The 20,049-nt window shown below is 48.2% G+C and overlaps 1 protein-coding gene across 1 annotated transcript in view; it reads left to right on the top strand.

The window, feature by feature from the left end:
• The window catches only part of DSCAML1 (Down syndrome cell adhesion molecule like 1), a 462,169-nt gene that overhangs the window by 367,332 nt on the left and 74,788 nt on the right, over positions 1–20,049 (top strand). Inside the window, exon 11 of the mRNA XM_006890820.1 lies at positions 4,743–4,919. Within this exon, the coding sequence (XP_006890882.1) occupies positions 4,743–4,919 (177 nt within the window). The remainder of the gene's footprint in view (positions 1–4,742; positions 4,920–20,049) is intronic.

The following is a 20,049-nucleotide window of genomic DNA, read 5'->3' as shown; positions in this document are numbered from 1 at the left end:
ATGAACATCTCTTCTCAGGTGATTTACTGCCTCTAAAAACCACTAGAGTGTCAGCTACGAGTAGGTTCTGACTCATAGTACATAACAACAGCAATGATAGTTACTGCCCTAAAGATGTTCCCCAACTCCCTTGGAAGATGATAATGTGGGTATTCCATATTGCTAGTGATGCAGGTCATATCAAAATTATGCAGAAAGGGGATAGACTTATCAGAGGCGGCATTTGAGCAGGGTATAAAAGGGGGAGAAGGAGTCTCCCATGAAGTCTATTGTGTTCTAGCTCTGGCTTTTTGTAGAAGGAGTGGATCATAATTAGTTCTTTTAGACCTAAATGAGGAGAAATGGCTTGGCTTAATACTGGAAGCAATTCCATTAAAAAAGTTCAAAGAGGCTTAGAGAGATGGGGATCTGATCTGGGGGTGGAAGTCAAGGAAAATCAGCAGAGGCACAACAGGAACCTCTGTAATGAGGTCATTACTAGTGTTAGGATTCCAGAGCAATCCATCCAGGAACATCTAAAGCCCAGGAAACCCTTAGAATACTGAAGGTAATATCCCACCCCAGGGAAAAGAGGCAACCAGAGAGGGGTTGGGGAGAGCTGGACTGTGACAAGGGCCCTGGAAAACCTGGCTGGAATTTAATAGATAATCTTGGACTCTGATAGGTCGAAAGTCAGCCATTGGGCAAGGAAGACACTTGGTGGAGGATAGAAAAACAGGCATTTATTTGTCCTCACACAGGGCATAGGCTTTGGGCTATGAGTGTTCATGGCATGCTGATGGGGCTTCTGTGGCTGGAGTGAAGGAGATGATGTTGGAAAGGCCCATTGAAGAGGAGTATGGCTTTCATCCCATAGGTTATGAAGCAACACTCCTCCATAAATATCACCTCTTCCAGATTCAAAGCTTTTGGCCAGGAATTCTCCCAAGGATAAAGAAGGCTGCTGAGAATTTTCCCTCTCAATATCTTCCTCCCTTCTTGAGAAGCTCCCAACTGAGCTCTGAAAATCCTGGGGATGCAGGGAGGGCCTCTGGCACGCATCCGAGGCCATCTATCCTTCAGGACTCATGCCTTACTAAGTCCACTCTAGGAGGACATAGGGTGGAGACACAGTGGGCTTCCAAAGCGGTAGGGCTGGTATCTGGGAGAAGGCCATAGGACTGTGGACAGCCTTGTAATTTAATTATTTGACTGTAGAAAGGAGATCTCATCTACTGGGTGCTCATCCTTGTTAAGCTAATTGTCTGTCTCCTTCACTCTCTGCCTCCCACCCCCACCCCACTTGCTGGGGAAGTTGCTGCAGTCTAATTGAGTTATCATAAAGATAATGGCTGATGCTCTAGCCAGAGCTGAGAAAGGAGGATCCATCTCCCATCATCTCGGGCTCCAGACAAGTCCCCCAGGGACTGAGATGTGGGCAGTAGAGGAGCTGTGTGGAGGATGCTGTGCATGGCTGAGCTGCCCAACCCAATCAACTGGTTGTCTCAAAGACAGCAAGCTTTTTCCCCCTGCTCTTTGCCACCACATATGGGGAGCTGATTTATAGGGCACAGAGTGCCGCTGGTCTAGACATTTGGGGGCTTTCTCAGACAAAAGGAACTGGAGGTGGTTCGCTGGTAGAATATTCCCCCTTCCATGTGGGAGATCCGACTTTGATTCCTGGACAATGTAGACACCACCCCGAGTCCGTCCATGGAGACTTGCTAGAGAGGTTTCAGCAGAGCTTCTAGACTAAAGACTAGGAAGAAAAGCTTGACAGTCTGCTTCCAAAAACTTAGCTGATGAAGATGGTATTGATCACGATGATTCTATCCACAGTAAATCATGGGACTGGCCCAGGACTGGCAGTGTTTCATTCTGATGTGCAAGGGGTCACATGGAAGCTTATACAACTCTGAGAGGCAATTGGACAGCATAATGAAAAGAACTTGGATTTGGAGATTGTACTGATCAGGCTTCAAATCCCACCATCACATTTTACGATTCACTCCCTGCCTTCAAGTCAGAACTGACTCGTAGCTGGCTATTCATCAGGTTCCCAAGGCTGCAAATCGCACAAGAGGAGATTGCTCATCTTCCTCTCATGAAGCTAGTGGTGGATTTGTACCTCTAGAGAGGCATGGTCTCCGGGTTAGCAATGTAGCTCTCTGTGGACTATGGCATCAGAACTACCTATACCTATGCCTATACCTATACCTATACCTATACCTATACCTATACCTATACCTATACCTATACCTATACCTATACCTATACCTATATCTATACCACCTGGTTATATACTGTCCAGTTGGAACTTACAGCTATCCCTCGAGCAGGTTTTCAGACACTGTTTAATTTCACAGGAGAATAGTGTTCATCTTTCTTCAGTGGAGCAGCTGGTAGATTCTAACCATATACCTTTGGGATGACAATGTACCTTCTTACCAATTACAGGTTTCTGAATCTCAGTTTGCTCATCTTTACGATGGGGACTGTTAAGCTCACTTCACATTACTGGCCAATGGACACAGTGAGACAATACACACAGTCCAGCTGAAACAATCAGCAGTGGGAGCCTTCACGTGCCTGTCATAACACACGTCGTAGTGAAAGAGTGGGCTGGTGATGGGCCTCCGCAGAGGACCAGAGACAGCATTGGGGCCTGAACTGAGCAGCTATAGGGCCTGCATGTGGGATAGGTTCAGCACCAGTCCTCTCCTGTAGTCGAGTGCATACCATCACTACCCATCCCAGGTCTGCAGAGAGCTGTGAGGTGCATCTCTGGGATGAGAATGTGGGCACAGAAGCACCAGGGGGTAGCAGCGAAATAAGGTGACAGCTGATCAGTGAGTCAGCAGCACACTAGCATGGTGTTTAGAAGCACACACGTGTCAAATCCTAGGATACATCTAGAGGCCAGGATAAATGCTGAACAGAGACAGTGGGGTATAGGCTAATTAGACACGAGTGAGAATGGGCACTGGGGCTAGAGGACCAAGGAGTCAGGCACTTCCAGGAAAGCATAAGGGAGCATGCTACAAAAGAGAGAGACAGAGAGAGAGCTTGCCACACAGGACTGCAAGGGCCCTGGGCATTCTACTCAAAGGCCAATCCAGGGTGGTGTTGGGAGGCACCCATAGCCCACAGTGAGGCTGATGGGAAGCACCAAAGGCCAGACTGGAGTTCGTGAGGTCCCTGACAGCAGCCTTCCTCTTGCCTTCCCAGTGCCCCCTTTAATCCAGCCCTTCGAGTTCCCACCTGCCTCCATCGGCCAGCTGCTCTACATCCCCTGTGTGGTGTCCTCGGGGGACATGCCCATCCGCATCACCTGGAGGAAGGACGGACAGGTGATCATCTCAGGCTCGGGCGTGACCATCGAGAGCAAGGAATTCATGAGCTCCCTGCAGATCTCCAGCGTCTCCCTCAAACACAATGGCAACTACACGTGCATCGCCAGCAATGCTGCAGCCACTGTGAGCCGAGAGCGCCAGCTCATCGTGCGAGGTGAGCAGGGACGGACAGGCCTCAGGGGGGTTCTGGCCAGCCGCTCACCTGATCTCTCTGGACTGTCAGTGTCAATCACACGTTCACAGGAAGTTGGCTCTGGCTCTGGCCTTAAAGATCAAGAGGTCCAAACCTTTTCTTTTCTAAGGCAGAAATCCCTAAAAGTGGGAGTGGGCAGTGGAGGGGACTTGCTCACTTAGCCATTGGCAAAGTTGGATTGAGGGAACTCAGAACCCTCAACTCTCAGCCCCATATACAGCAAAATCTGTCAGCATTTGAATTTCAGAAGCTGTAAACCTTGACTTTAGAATAGTCCTGGCAGGGTTATTAACAGCTTGAAGGTGCCTGAGAGAAGACTTATCAGATACTGAAACACTCCATCATTATTTCTCTCTCTGCAGTGCCCCCTAGATTTGTGGTGCAGCCCAACAACCAGGATGGCATTTACGGCAAAGCTGGGGTGCTCAACTGCTCTGTGGATGGCTACCCCCCACCCAAGGTCATGTGGAAGCATGCCAAAGGTAAGCTCCTGACTCAGCCAGAATCTCTGAACAAAGCCAATGAAAGAGAAGAGCATGCTCTGAGGGGCGTTGCCCTGGTCTATGCACAGCTCCCAGCCCTCACGCCCGAGCTCTGAGCTTTAAGCTCTGTGCTTCTCCTCCAACTCTTGTTCTGGAGTCTCAGTGTCTCAATCCTCTCTGCTTCTCACCAGCCACTCATTCTGAGATCTTGATCCTTTTTGGATCCCAAATTTACCCCAAGAATTTGGTATCTGATGCATATGCTAACTTCTCACCCTAGAAGTTGCCACAGGGCTGAGTGGCTGGCACTGCGGGAATGGGAGTGGGTGCCACGAATCCCCTCTTGTGGGACAGCTCGCCTCTTTGCTGGGCTAAGACCAGGCTGCTGCCATTGAGGGTTCAGTATTCCTCTGGGCAGGAAACCCAAACACAATTCTTCCCCCCCCCCCCCCCAAAGTTCACTCCCAAAAAGCTCAGTGCCAAGGTAAGCACTGAGCTGAGGTCCTTGACTCCTTCTTACCGTCCTGGCACTGGAGCTGGAGCAGGACCAGTCCTCCGTGAAGGGCTCCTGTTGCCTAGGAGGAGTGGTTCGGACTCCTGGCTACTTTGGGGATTGTACAGGTTGGTTACACAACGGCCCTAGATTAGCAAGAGAAAGGCATCAGCCCAGCTTTAGTCCACCCAGCGCACGCACCACCACATGCGCAGCATCTGGTAACCGCTGTCTCCTTTCAGGCAGTGGAAACCCTCAGCAGTACCACCCAGTGCCCCTCACTGGCCGAATCCAGATCCTGCCAAACAGCTCGCTGCTGATCCGCCACGTCCTGGAGGAGGACATCGGCTACTACCTCTGCCAGGCCAGCAACGGCGTGGGCACCGACATCAGCAAATCCATGTTCCTCACTGTCAAGAGTGAGTCCCGCCCCGCTCCGCTCCCCCATGCAGCACGCCCAGCACTCTCGCCCCCCGCCCCCGTCACAGGCAGAGGCCCATCTATCTCTACACCCACTCTACCTACTCCCTTGGGTGCCATTGCTTGATCTATGAAGGAGAGGCGGGATGGCTTCCTAGTCAGAAGTAGGCTTGGGACCCTCAGGTGAGGGACTCAAAAGCACTAGCATCTATAAGGGGGGGAGGGGTCTATCACCCCAGCCCTCCCCAGGCACAATGAATGCCTGCTCTGTTGTATCAAACTACATATGATGTCATATTCTATTTCCTTCTGTCTCAATGTTGGCAATTCAATCTGAATAGTCATAGCAAGCAATTTATATCTGTGACTTAATATACACCTACTTGTGTTTAAAAAGAGAGCTCTGGTGGCATAATCCATAGAGAGCTGTGCTGCTATCCCAAAGGCCATGGCTCTCCGATGGTTCAAATGCATCAGCAACTTGGAGGGAGAAGGATGGGCATTCCCTGCCCATGGAATTTACAACCTCAGAAATCCACTGGAGGGTCAGCTATGAGTCGGTTCTGTTGACAACAATGAGTTTGGGGTATAAAGGTGCCCTAATGGTTAAAGAGTAGAGTTCTGGTGGCCTACTGTTAAGGAATTATGTTGTCAACCCAAAGGTATGTGGTTCAAATCCAGCTGCTGCTCCATGGGAGAAGTATGGGCAACTCCTCCCGTGTGATTCATTGCCTCTGAAAACTCACTGGAGGGTCAGCTATAGGTTGGTTCTGACTCAACAGTACACAACTGTGGTTAAAGAACTCAGTTACTAACTGAAATGTTGATGGTTCAAACTCATCATTTGCTGCATGGGAGAAAGACATGGCAATCTACAGCAGACAGCTTTGAGACGTCTCTGGGACAGTTCAAGTCTGCCCTGTGCGGTCACTATGAGTCAGAAGTGACTTGACAGTAGGGGGGAGTTGGTATATGTTTAGCCTGTTTCTGGCCTAGAAGGTAAAACACCATCTACAAAAAAAATGTTTAAAAAAAAAAAAAAGACACCATCTATAATACTGCAAGCAGGTCTTACGGTCAGAAAACCTGGCCTCTGATTTCAGCCTGCCTTTAATGTGACCATGGGCTGGTCACTTCCCCTCAGTGCCCCCATTTTCTCTTCTTACTGTCAAGAGTAAGTCATCGCCTGAGGTTCACACCCAGTATACCTGCCTTGCTAACCTGTTAGAACTCAGAAAGTAATGACAGACAGAGGAAGATGCATCAGAAAATCCAAGGCAGTCATACAGCCCATGCCCATGGACGCTTGGTCCTCTGTCTGGGGCCCAGGACATGGAGTTGGCCCCGGGGCCTAGATTCCACCATTTGCCACACTCCCTGCATTCTTGTGAGTCTCGTACAGACTCACAAGACCCTAGCATGTGAGTCAACCCCTTTGCCTTCTTAGGATCCTGTAAAATAGATCACAGTAATCCTATCAAAAGGAGAATCTGAGTCAGAGACAGGAAATGGACCTTGGCCCCAGAGGGCAATGATTAGACCTTGAGGTCTCCTGTGTGGCCTAGTCACATGTGAACTTGGACACCTTGACTTAATTACGGTGTGACCTTGATTGGCTTCCTTACCTCACTGTACCACAAGTTCCTCATTTACCAAATAAGGGTTGTGATGGTTCCGAGCCCATTATGTTTCCTGTGATGAGTTGTTGCCACTGTTCACTGGTGGCTGCTATCGCCTCTGGAGGTCCCCCACGCACAAGGAGACCTTTGTGATCCATGTGGCTGCTTTTCAGAAGCAGATCTCCAGGCTGTTACCCTAGTCCCTCTTGGTCTGAAAGCTCTGCTGAGGCCTGTTCAGCGTCATAGAAGCACACGGGCCTCCATAACAGACCAGGGGTAGCTGTGCATCCGCTGGGAGTTGAACCCAGTCTCTCACATGCAAGGTGACAATTCAGACCCTGAAACCCCACAGTGAGGGTGAAATGTCAGTCAATATATGCAAAGCAACCAGTGCAGTAAGTGGAACCCAGTAAAACAAACCCGCTGCCAGTGAGCCAACTCGAACCCCTAGATAGCAACCTTGTAGGACGCACAAGAACTGCCCCATCAGGTTTCCAAGGCTGTAAATCTTTATGTAAGCTACCACGTCTTTCGCTCATAAATGGTAGATTCAAACCACGGGTCTTTGGGTTAAAAGCCAACTGCTTTGACCCCTGTGTCACTCAAGCCCCTTCAGCATCCAGTAAGCCATCAGAAGTTTAGCTTCCAGTTTGGTTATTCTTAACAACAGTCTCCCTCGGACGTGTGCAGGAAAGCTGCTCAGAGCCCAGCCCTGTGTGCGGTCTGCCCAGCATCTCCCCGGAGCTCCCTCTTTTAAGAATCACAGCTTCTTTATCACTTGCCAAAGCCGGTGTTCGGCTCAGCACAAGACAGGGAAGCCCAGGCGATCGATGCTTGGGGAGCTCCGGGCGCCGGAATCCCTGCCCTGGGGAGCCGCTTTCCTCACACTATCAAAAAGCACTTTGTCCTTAATAAAACCAGGCAATCAATCTACATCCCTCAGCCAGGGAGGACTTCGCTAATTCTGCCTGTGTGAGGCGAGACGAATAGTAGGCACCTCGTGGTACCATCCACGCTATTTGATCCTTATCGCCCCACTGTCAGCAGGAGAGATGAGTCAAAGCCTCAGATTCTCTTCCTTCCTTTTGGTTTTTGTTCTTTTTCTCTAAGGTAGGGGATCCCACAGAGTGACTGTGGCTGCCGGCTTTGTGGCCCAGGGTTGCTCTGCGGAGATGAGGGGAAATGGTGACAGATGATGTGGTGACCTGGAAGTGGGCCGCATGTGATGGCCTGTAGGCTTGCGACAGACTGTCCCTGCTGTCGTGTGTGTGTGTGTGTGTGTGTGTGTGTGTGTGTGCACATTTTTTTCTGTATCATCCTCACTTCACAGCCCAGGCAGCACCTCTCAAGAGGAAGCATGTTTTGAGTCCAGGGAAGCCTCATGAACTGATGCAACACACAACCTACAATAATACTCACCATTAGTCCCCCTTTACCCAAGGGGCAGGTGGGAAATTTCTTACCCAACTAATCACACTCATGGGGTGGAATCACTTGCTTCCTACCTTTCTTTCCTCTTTGCCCTAATTTCAGCTGCCTTGTCATTTTCCTTTGCCTCGTTCCGCAGTAAAGCACACACACAATCCTTTCTCACAGCTGCTAGTCTCACAAACACCTCCGGGTCATATTTTCCCACTCACTGCACCTCCCCTCACACACTCCGCCTGTCGACACACAGAGTCTCACACACACCTCCTCACACACAGTCTCTCCACACCGCCAGCTCCTCGCTCCTTCACCCTCTCCCTCACAGTCCCCCACAGACATGTTCTCTCCTCACTTTCTCTCACGTACCCTCACATAACCCTCATCTGACAGGCTGTTTCCAGCTGCATCCTCACACATACACTTTCTCACACCCTACACGCGCACGCGCGCGCGCACACACACACACACACACACACACACAAATACACACACATATGCTCTATCAACTGGCCTTTCCCTCACACCCATTTTCTGTCACAGACACCCACCTCTTTTCAGTGCCCTACCCTGGCCATGCCAGAGGCCTCTGTGCCAGACCAGCAGGAGAAGAGACATGGCCAAGGGTGTTGAGGCTCAAGAGAAGTGGCTATGGAAGGTCTCCGTCTGGAGTGGAGGGTCTGGCTCTATTTCTGTAGTAGCCTTGTAGGTCTACATGGTATCTGGCTTCTAGAAGTTGCCCTTGTGACAATGTTGAGTGAGTGGGAATATAAAAAGCAGAGGTGTTGGCTGACCTTTGAGAACGTTCCTGTGTACAGTGTCAGGTGAACCCACTGCCTTACTCCTCGTGAATACCCTCTTTCCTGATATGCCCTTTTCTTCCTCACCCTCTCCCTTGACTCTGATTTTACTTTAAAGGTATGTGAGGAGCTCTTTTAGGCCCTGGCTGCAGGTCATCCATGGGATTATTGATGAAAAGCTACTTCTAGCCTTCCCTTTGTCCACTTCAAACTCCCCTCTCCACACCTGCCCTCCTCCTGGCCTTCTTGCAGAACCTGCCATTTGCAAAACCACTTTAAGACTTGCTTCAACTGCCTCTAATTTTTGACCCAGTATGGCTCCACTTTCTACTTTTGTGAGCTCCTAGGAAGCAAACTGACCTTAATCCCTACTTTGATCAAATAGAATTTAGAAAGCAAATATATTACAAAGAACACACATCATAGCATCCAAGTGTCAAATTGGATGTTTGGGATTGGCCTCTACTGGGTAGTGCACCATTTATTAATTCCTACTGTTCCCAGCAGGAATCCAACAGATGGTCACTGGGACGGTAAAGATCTGTTTCCAAGAGCATAAGTTTTAGTATGCATCAGACCTGAGTTCAAATCCCAGCTCCATCCTTTTATAATGGTGAGATCTTGGATGCCACAGTTTTCTTCTCTTGAGATTGTAATACTACTATAGGGAGCTCTAGTGGCCTACTGGTAGGAAGCTGCACTGCCAGCCCAAAGGCACACAGTTCAAATATGCCTTCTGCTCCATGGGAGAAAGATGGGCAACCTCCTCCCGTACAATTACTGCCTTTGAAAACCCACTGGAGGATCAGCAACGAGTCAGTTCCTGTGTGACCCAACAAGACACAACAATAATCATTGGTGAAATTGAAGCGAGATCACACACTTTCAGCAATTATCACAGTACTTGTGGTGATTGCTATCATTTCTGAATCATGATGACCTGCTGGTTATGGGGTTGAATTGCCCCATAGGGTTTTCAAAGCCATAAGAGTTTTCATCCAAGACGCTGGGCTGTACAAGAAGGAATGTGGCATCAGGATTGGAGGAAGAGTCATCAACCAGCTGCATTATGCAGATGACACAACCCTGCTTGCTGAAACTGAGAAGGACCTGAAGCACTTGCTGCAGAAGGTCAAGGACTGCAGCCTCCTATATGCATTGAAGCTCAACATCAGGAAAACAAAGAGTCTCACCATTGGGCCAATTGGCAACATCAGTATGGATGGTGAAGAGATTGAAATAGTTAACAATTTTCGTTTACTTGGCTCCACAGTCAACACTCTTGGTAACAGCAGCCAGGAAATCAAGAGATGAATTGCATTGGGAAAGTCAGCTGGGAGGGACCTCTCAAGAGTACTGAAGAGCAACGATGTCAGGCTGGAGACTAAGGTGTGCCTGATCCAGGCTATAGTTTTCACAAATATGTGCTATGCATTGGAGAGTTGGACAGTGAGTAGGGATGATAGAAAGAGAATTGATGCCTTTGAGCTGTGGTGCTGGAGAAGAGTGTTGAATATACCATGCACTGCTAGGAGAACAAACAGGTTTGTCCTAGAGAAGGTGAAGCCCAAATGCTCCTTGGAGTCAAGGATTCTGAAGCTTCGTCTGACATACTTTGTGCATGTTGCAAGGAGGGACTGGTACTTGGAGAGGGACATCATATTTGGCATGATGGAGGGGCAGTGAAGGAGAAGAAGACCTTTGATAAGATGCATCAGTTCTGTAACTGCAGTGGTGGGAATGAGTGCATTTGAGATGGTGAGGTTGGCACAGGATAGAACAGAGTTTAGAGCTCTTGTACATAGGATTGCTATGAGTCACAAGCAACTCGATGGCACATAACAACAACAAGAACAACAAGAGTTTTCAAAGCTGTGACCTATCAGAAGCGGATCACCAGACCTTACTTGTGAGATACATCAGTGTGTGTGTGTGTGTGTGTGTACGTGTGTGTGTTCGTGTGTACATGTGTGTGTTTGTTTGCGCGCGCGTGCCCGTGAAATGCCAATCTTTCACCAAGAGTCTACAACTTATGACACCAAGGGCTTCTAATTACCACAGTACTTGGCACAAAAGACACACTCAATAAGTGTTAGCAATCATTTGTTTCAGATGTTATAAATTTTACAATGAATAAGACAGAGTAACAGTTCTCATGAAATTTAGAATTTCGGAGAGATGGATAGATAATGGATAGATGGTCAAATGGCTGTTACACACGTCTCAAACCAGACCTGCTGCTGCGGAGCCTGTTTCCGCTCACAGTCACACCCTGTGCGTCAGGTAGAACTTCACTGCAGAGGTTTCCCTTCGTGGAGCTTTATGGAAGCAGATTGCCAGGCCTCACTCCTGAGGTGTGACTCAGTGGGTTCGATCCCCCGTCTTTAGGTGAGTTGTAGAGTGTAAACCATTTATATCACCCAGAGAACTTAATACACAAGATGATGCTTTTATAAAAAGCTACAAACAGGGTGCCACCAGCAAAGCAAGTCGCTAAGGAAGGTTTGAAAGGGGAGGAGGATCTTGGCAATGCCAATGAGGTGAAGGTCACTCGTTTCAGAGGTAAGCAAGCAGTACTAGTGAGAGCCAGGGAATGTGCTCCGAAGAGAGGGAACTTAGGATGTCTGGAGGACAGAAGAATGAACTACGGCATGTTAATGGGTTTAGGAGCTAAAAGAAATGGTTTCCTTCTATGTAGAGTGGACCCTTAATTCCAGACATCAAGTCAAATTTTACATAGCCCAGAGGTGGCAAAGCTGTTTTTTGGAGAATTGTCATGCAGCCCCTTGACAATGCCGCCCACCCCAGATAAAAGTGTGATAGTGGTGGCGGTGGCGGTGGCGGTGGTGGTGGTGGTGGTGGTGGTGATGGTGGTGGTAGTGGTAGGTGCCTTCAAGTCAGAACTGACTCACAGCTGACCCTCCAGTGGCTTTTCAGAGGTAGTTAATCAGATGGGAGGAGATTGCCCATCCTTCCGCTATGGAACAGCTGGTAGATTCGAACCGCATGCCTTTGGGATTGCAGCACAACTTCTTGCCATTAAGCCACCAGTGCTCCCTAAAAGTGTGTAGAATAAACAAATAGTTTTCCAGGTCTGAGGACACCTTTGACAGTGACCAGCCTCAGGCCCAATTGGCCCCCCTTCTTCCTGACTCACAGAGCATTGAGGCAGGCTGACCCTGAGTGCCTGGACGTGTAGCCCCGGTGGTGGGGATTTGAACTGCTAACCCAAAGGTGGCAGGCACTTCTCTGGCTGTTGGAACTCACCAGCGTCACCTCAGGAGAGAGATGGACAATCTCCCCCTGTACAATTTATAGCCTCTGAAAACCTACTGGGGCATCGGCGGTTAGTCAATTCTGACTCAACAGTAATGAGGATTTTTTTTTGAGAGTTGTCACTTTCATGCAGACCACACTTTGCAGCTTTCAAATCTCTCTCCATCTCTCCATACCTTGCCTCTCTGGTTGATGGGCACTAGCTCCTTCTAGAAATAAGGTGGAGGTCACAGCGTAATGTAGTCCCAGCTGAGACTCTGAACTTGCTTCTGTGACTCATGTATTCACAGATTTGGAATCCAAAGACTGGGTCCTGGGCTCACTATGTATCCTTGAGCTGTTTCTTCCCTTTCCTGGACCCTGGTTTCCTCATCTGTGCAGCTGGAGGCCTGGACTGGAATCTTATCACTAGTAGAGTACTTCATAGAGTGCTGTGTCGCTAACCCAAAGGGTCTGTGGCTCCAAGGCTCCAAGCTGGTCCTCCAGAGAAAGATGAGTGGGCTCCTCCTGTTTCTGTTTACAGCCGTGGAAACCCAGTCACTTCCAGTCAGAAGCAACCCAATGAGAGTGAGTTTGTTTGCACTGCTCTGCTATCTCTGCCAGACAGTCTATCTGTGATCCTAGCAGTGTGCCTGCGCACCTGATCACCTGCCAGAACCTAGGTGAAAAAGATATAATTAACAGATGAAAATATCACATTCACACGGATGGCCTTTTATCTGCCTTTTAAAATTAAAAGAGAGAGAGATAATGACCAGAAGGAGGAGGAGGTAGTTCTTCTTTCCACTGCCTGATGTGTAGGGGGCAGGAAAACAAAGCATCTTCAAACAGAACTCTTCTTTGAGAGGCAAGTACAAAGCCAAGCCGCTTGGTCTGGAGTGGAAACAGGGTGGCTGTGATTTGAATATTACCACCACGTGGCAGGGCCTCCTGGGGACCTGGCCTGGCCCCCTCCTGCAACAGGTTGCCTTATTAGGCAGGTCCTGTTACAGCTCCCAGCCTCCTCCTTCCTTGTGGAGGTCCCAGTGGTGGGGCTTCAGACAAGCCCCAAGGCCAATTAAACCCAATAAAGGCCCTTTGTTTGGTTTGAGTTTTGATTTGTTTGTTTAGCAAAATGTCAGGCCAATTAACGTGAGAGCCAAGAGCACTCGCTGGGTGCACACCCAGCTGCAGAGGCATTGGAATCTGAGAGGAAGGAGGAGAGAGCCAAACTCTAGTGGTAAATTGATGAGATGAGGTGGGGAGGGAATGCAGGTAGATTGGCCTGGGAGAAAGATGTCCCTGGACCTGGGTGGGCCAGTGTCTTGGGCTGAATTCTCTTAAGGAACAAAATCAGTGGAGCATTTATGTATAAAAATATAGCCCCCAGCCATCAAATGGATTCCAACCTATACCAACCTCCACTGGGTTTCTAAAGCTGAAAACTTTTATGGGATAGACTGCTCATCCCTCTCCCTCTCTCATGAAGTGGCTGGTAGATTCAAACCACTGAACATCAACACATAATGCACCGTACCACCAGAAATAGGCATGTTGCTATGTGCTGTTGAGTCAGAACTGACTCATAGCTGATCCTCTAGTGGTTTTTCAGAGGCTGTAAATCATACAGGAAGTGACTGGCAATCTTTCTTCTGCAGGGCAGCTGGTGGATTAGAACTGTCTACCTTTGCCTTTGGTCAGCAGTGCAACTCCTTATCACTAAGCCACCAGAGTTACCTAATATATAAACAGAGAGATTTCTTTTATTACACACACTCAGGGAATGTTATTGTCTTAGTGGATAAGGAATTGAGCTGCCAATCAAAGGGCAAGTGGTTCAAAACCGCCAGCTGATCCATGAATGAAAGATGGGCAATCTCCTCCCATGCAATTTATTGCTTCTGAAGACCCACTGGTGCATCAGCTGTAAGTTAGAAATAAGCAAATCCCAAATCTGGGGGTCAGATGTCAGACCAGAGACTTTTCCTGACTCACACGGTATAAGAGTTCATGAACCCAAAATAAACAGGCCAGAGAGCAGGCAGCTGCATTATGGGGTTACAGTCTACAAGTCAGACAGAAGACAGCTGGCTTATATCCCAAGAGCCAATGGCCGGCCAATGCAGGATCAAGAGCTCTCAGGCTTTGTCAGAAAGTCCATATACATCTGATACAGGCTACACCATCAGGTAAACTCCCATTCAGCTGCTTGGCTGGAAGATGATTATAGTATATCTGACAAGCCTCTGAAAATCATGGTCTCGCCAAAATGACATATGACCTTAACCATCACAGCCAATCACTTCCTGACCATTGATACAGAGATTAAGATGCAAAACCTTAGAAATCACTACTATCAAGCCTGTTCCAATTCATAGTGACTGGGGCAGAGTCGACCTGTCCTATGTGTTTCTGAGGCTGTGCATATTTCTTGTAGTCTCATCCTTCTTCCACAGAGTGCCTGGTAGGTTCAAACTCCCCACCTTGTGTTTATCAGCTCAGTGCTTAGCCTGCAGCACCACAGGAACTGTTCAAGTCTTAGAAAAGACACCACCTATCCAATGACCTTTATTTCCATTTGACCCAAAAGGAACTCCTCCTTGTCAGGCATAAGCAGCGTCTCTCTTACAGTGTGGTGACTGGGGTTCTGCTCTTGACTCCCTGACGTGGAGGGGTCTCAGTCTCTGACCTCCTCCCACAGTCAGGGAGTCCACGGGACATAACTTTCTTTCCAGATCGTGTGCGGAGTACTCAGGAAATTCCTGCCCAGATGCCCACAGCTTAGTTCTAGGAACTACCAAGGCCTCTTCCCCAGTCCTTCTTTTCCAGGACGGGGGGCATGAGTATGCTCCTAAACTTGAGGGATGGCTGTTTGCAGGGCATATAGAAAGAGCCTGAACATGGGACTAGATGTCCTCCCACGTGGTCATAAGGTCCCTGTCAGGGCAGACAGTTAAACTGAGGCACAGAGAAGCCCTACAAGACTGAAACCTCTTCTGAGCTTAACTGGGTCTTCTCCACCCTCTGTAGGAATTCCTGCTTACTTGGTCCTTCCCTGCTTGGGATGACACAGTGACTGACCACCCAAGGGTCCCAGATCCCCTTACGGTTTTCCGTCTGTCCTACTGAGTAAGAGTGAGTGAGACAGGATCTGCAAAGACTTGGGAGAGGAGGCAGTGAGGGTCATGGTGGGCAACACAGAGGAGGCTGGGGCCTGTGGCTGAGCGTAGGAGTTGCCTCCTGCTTCTGCCATAGCCATGTAGTTTAGGGCAAGGTCCTTGTTCTGTCCACCTCAGTGGTGGACGCCACTCAGCCCCATCTGCCCAGTCTCAAAGCAGTGGGATCGTCTCCACCCTGGCCTGTATCAGGTCAGATCTCTGTAGCCTTGGGACCTGGCCTCCCAGCTCTGGTGAAGAGCAAGAGGTGAGGAGGTGTTGGGGCTCACCCTCTCCACCTCAATGGTTAGGCAGCTGGCTCTTTGGTCTTATTGATTTCCAGACTCCTTAGAGTCAGGAGAGCACTCTGTCTTCTGCTTCTCCAGACTATCCAAGAAGCAGGACAAGCACAGGCCTACATGTGCTCCCTTACTAATCTGTAGTGAATAATGCCATTTTTTTTTACCACATCAAAGATTCTACTTCTGGATATGGCTGTCATCTGCCTCTCTCCCAACCCCACAGCACCTTCTTGTAGAATCAAAGCCTTTTTTCAAAAATTACAGTCCCTGATAGGGCTGGCCTTCTCAGTAAACCAGGTAAGCACAGCCTGACTGTGCTTACTCCTTAATCTGTGGTCAACAATTTCCCAGGTTCTCACCACACCCCTGACTCATCACCATCATCACACAAAGCAGGCTGGACACACACACGCTCTGTCAGGCCAAGTGTCCCTGAAGCTGTTCTCTCGGGCACAAGAGTTGACAAAACCACTGGCCCACCAAGACGCTACCCTCTGCAGAGCTCGGGACCTGTCTCGCTGTCCTAGTACTGTTGTCCCACAGCATCGCAAGTGTTTGTAACACAAGTGTTTTACAACACAAACACCACAAAGCTTTAAAGAACAGGCAGTTGTTTGCTCAAAGTTTAAGAAACTCAAACATATTGCCACAGAGTCAGAGCCATCTCATAACTGAGCCTCCAGTGGGTTTTCAGAGGCTGTAAATCACACAGGAAGAGATTTCCCATCTGCTTCCTATGGAGCAGCTGATGATTCAAACCACCTGCCTGTAGGTTGGCAGCACAACTCCTTACCCTCTAGACCACCAGCACTCCTTCAAGAAACGAGAAGTCTGAAGGAGCTCTCTCTGGTGGCTTAGTGGCAAGAAGCTGTGCTGCAATCTCAAAGGTACGCGGTTCGAATCCACCAGATGCTCCGCTGGAGGAGAGGCAATTCAATGGTACACAATAAGGTGGGGGGAGGGGGGGGAGAAACTAGAAGTCTGAATTCAGGCCAGGTACTCAAACACTAAGCAGAAGGGCACTGGTTTGAACCCACCAGCTGGTATATAAAAGGAAGATGAGGACGCCTGTGGGCAGTTCTCCTCTGTCCTATTGGGTCACACTGAGCTGGAATTGACTCACGGGCTGTGGTTTGGTTTTCTATAGGAAAGATTCTCCTTCAACTTTAGGGGAAAACTCTTGCCTCTTTCAGCTTCTGCAGCCACTCCCCATTCCCCACCTTCCCTCAGTGCATTGACCATCCTGCCTTCCTGCTGTACGTGTTTCCTCTTCTCATAACTCAGAAGTGAGCAGGTTTAGGACACGCCTTCACTCCTACGGCCTTCCCCAAAGGGATTGCTTTCATAGACTTAGAGGTTTGGATTCCAACACATTTATTTTGGGTTTTTTTCATTATTATTATTATGCTAGTTTATTTACAAAATTCTAATACATTGTTTTCTAGACTTCCAACTCATTTTTGAAGGATGGTATTCAATTCCACAACAGAGGCCACAATGAGTAGGTCATTTAGGGAAGAGGAAAGCCCTGACCGGGAGGCAGGAGTCCTGGTTTATCTTCAGTGTTCCCCACCGGCCGTTGTCAGCTTCCACTGAATTGGCCCGTGCTTGTTCCCTGCACTAAAGAATTGGCCCGTTATAATCGTAGGGTTTTCACTGGCGGATAACTTGGGCAGCATCTTCCTTTCTAAGGCATTCCATTTGGTCCTCTGTTCAAAGGGGGTCAAATTTGTATTTCTTTCCTTCCTAAGGCATTAATGGAGGTTAACAGTGGGTGCCGTTCAACCCTGACGACCAGGCCAGTAGGACCCATGTTGCCAGTGCCGGTACCTACCTTTCAGAAGCTGTAGCCCTTGGTGTTTCTGGGTTTTGTAGAAAGATAAAGACAAGTCTGAACCAAAGAAACGTGGGAAATTTTACCGACTTAACGATGCCAACGGTGTCATGGGAGCGAGCTGCAGCAATCACACACCTGGCCCCAGAGGGGCTCTTTGTGCAAAGGTTTCAAGATAGAATAAAAGTCTCCAGGTGGACTGATCCCCTCCCAGCCCTACGCCTTCTCATCACCATAGCAACCCAAGTCCCCTGATAAGGAGGAATGAGCCTGCCAGAACCAACTTCACTCCAAATTTACAAATGCCTTTCCCCACGAGTCTCATCTGGGTTCCTAACTCCTTCTTAGAGGCTTTAGATGATGGTGACAGGAAGCACAGCATCATTTTATTCCGCACCCCTGTAGCCCCTGTTGATCATGAGCACTGAAGAGTTTCCAGATGGCCCCAGGCTTTAAGGAAGCATTCAGGGCCCACCCCAAGTTCAACTCCAGCAGGCCAGATGAGCAGCAACAGCAAAACCATGGGCCTCCTATATGTCAGCCAGAATAAAGGCACCAGTGTGACATGCTAAGACAAAAGTGAGTTCAAGGTTGTCACTGGGTGACTCAATTTAATAAGAAAACGTAGGTAGCAGAGAGCTAAATCCTTGTCCATGATAGAGAGCAACAGGTCAGAACTATTAGCCCTGCCCCCCAAGAAAGAACCCAAACTATTCCCCCCATTAGGGTTGAAGCCACTCTGACCAGTATAGCACCCCGGTGATGTCAGAGTGACTCTAACTCATGGTATCTCACATGGGTCCAAACAAAACCGTGCTCCGGAGGGCTGGCAGGGGCTGACGTCTAGAAGTAGGTATTGTCTGAGTTGTCTTTCTTCCCAGACTCCTCTGGGTGAATTGGAACCTCTCCCTTATGATTAACAGATGATTGTGTTAACCCTCTGAACCAACTCTTGCTGTCAGATGCTGTTGAGTTAGCTTCCATCCATACCAACCTGAGATCCAACAGAACAAGATCTGGTCCAATCCTGCACCGTCCTAACAATCCTTGTGCTTAAACCCACCGTTGTATCTCCTTGAGGGTCTTCCTCCCCTTCACAGACCTCCTTTTCCAAGCATGATGTCCTTTGCCTTCCCTGATAATAAGTATACCCAGAGTATGTGAGACAAAGTCCACTGTCTTTACTTCTAAGATGCATGCTGACTGGACAAGATAGGTCTGTTTGTTTGTTTGGCAGGCCACAGTATGTTCAGTTCTCTTTGCCAACATGATAATTCAAAGGCATCATTTCTTCTTTGGTTTTCCTTATTCATTATCCAACTTTCATATGTATATATGCTGTTGTTGTTGTGTGCCATCGAGTTGTCTGAAATTCATAGTGACCCTATGTACAACGGCTCTGAGCCCTGTCCTATCCTGAGCCAAACCGACACACTACGATTGTGTGCCCCCATTATCCCAGTTACTGTGTCAGTCCATTTACAATTGAAAATACCATGTCTTGGATCAGACACATCCTAGTCTTTAAACTGACAACCTTGCTCTTCAGCACTTTAAAGAGACCTTCGGCAGCAGATTTGTCTAATGCAACACGTCATTTGATTTCCTAGTGTTGTTTCCATGAGTGTTAATTATGACTCCAAGCAAAATGAAGTCGTTGACAACTTCAATCTTTTCTCCACTTATCATGATGCTGTTTACTGGTCTAGTTGTGAACATTATTGTTTTCTTGATAGTGAGGTGTAAGCCGTACTGGAGACTGTCACCCGTCTGTCAGTTTGTTGTATTGTGGTGGCTTGCATGCTGTTGTGGTGCTGGAATCTACGTTGCTGATATTTCAAAACCCAGCAGGCATCCCAAGGTGGACAGGTTTCAATGGAGCTTGCAGACTAAGATGTAGAAGGAAGCAGGACTGGACGTCCACTTTTTAAAATAATGGGCCTTTGAAGGCCTTTTGAATAGCAGGGGATGAGGCACCAACTGGGGACTCCTCTCTGATTAGTAGGAATAGAATCAATTGTTTCATTAGAAGCCAGCCACGCTTGTTCTTAATATGTATTATTGTTGATGGATCCTTTCAAGCTACAAGGAAAAAGTTGAGAAGATGCAGCAGAAACCATATGGTGCACAAAGACCAAAACATTTACTGTTTGAACATTCCCTGAAAAAAGCTTTCACTGGCCCCAGAGTACCTTCCAAATAAGCAAAGAAAAATGACGCTATCTCCTCTTTTACCTCCTTAGACTCTTTTCTGAATTGAGTGTTTTCTCATCTCTAAAATAAAAATATTACCTATACCAGGTAATATTTTTCCAAGGGATGAGGAGGAGGGATTTTTAATGAGATAATTCATGTAAAGCATTGACCATGGTCAAACTCAAACACAATGTCATTGAATTGGAACCAACTCAAAGCTGAGCCTCCAGCAGGTTTTCAAGAGGCTGCAAATGGCACAGGAGATTCCTTTCTGATGAGCATCTGGTGGCTTTGGACCACCCGAGTGGTGTGGCCTTTGGGTTACCTGCAACTCCCAGCTGACTAGGCCACCAGAGCGCCCTGTAACATAGACTATAGTATGCACAGTATATAGTATACAGTATATGATAAGTGTTCAATAAAAGGTAGCTATTCTTATTATTTATATTCTTATATATTAACATTCCTCTGGTATTCCCTGCTTTCAGTCAAGATCCATCCAACATCAGCTACAATATCTCTAGTACCACGACCCCTTCTGAA

The sequence above is a fragment of the Elephantulus edwardii genome, unplaced genomic scaffold (assembly GCF_000299155.1).
Source record: "Elephantulus edwardii isolate Elephantulus edwardi_28Jun2011 unplaced genomic scaffold, EleEdw1.0 scaffold00093, whole genome shotgun sequence".
NCBI classification, from domain to species: Eukaryota; Metazoa; Chordata; class Mammalia; order Macroscelidea; family Macroscelididae; genus Elephantulus; species Elephantulus edwardii.
Note: the sequence above shows the minus strand (reverse complement) of the source record. Positions and strands in the feature narration are given on the sequence as shown.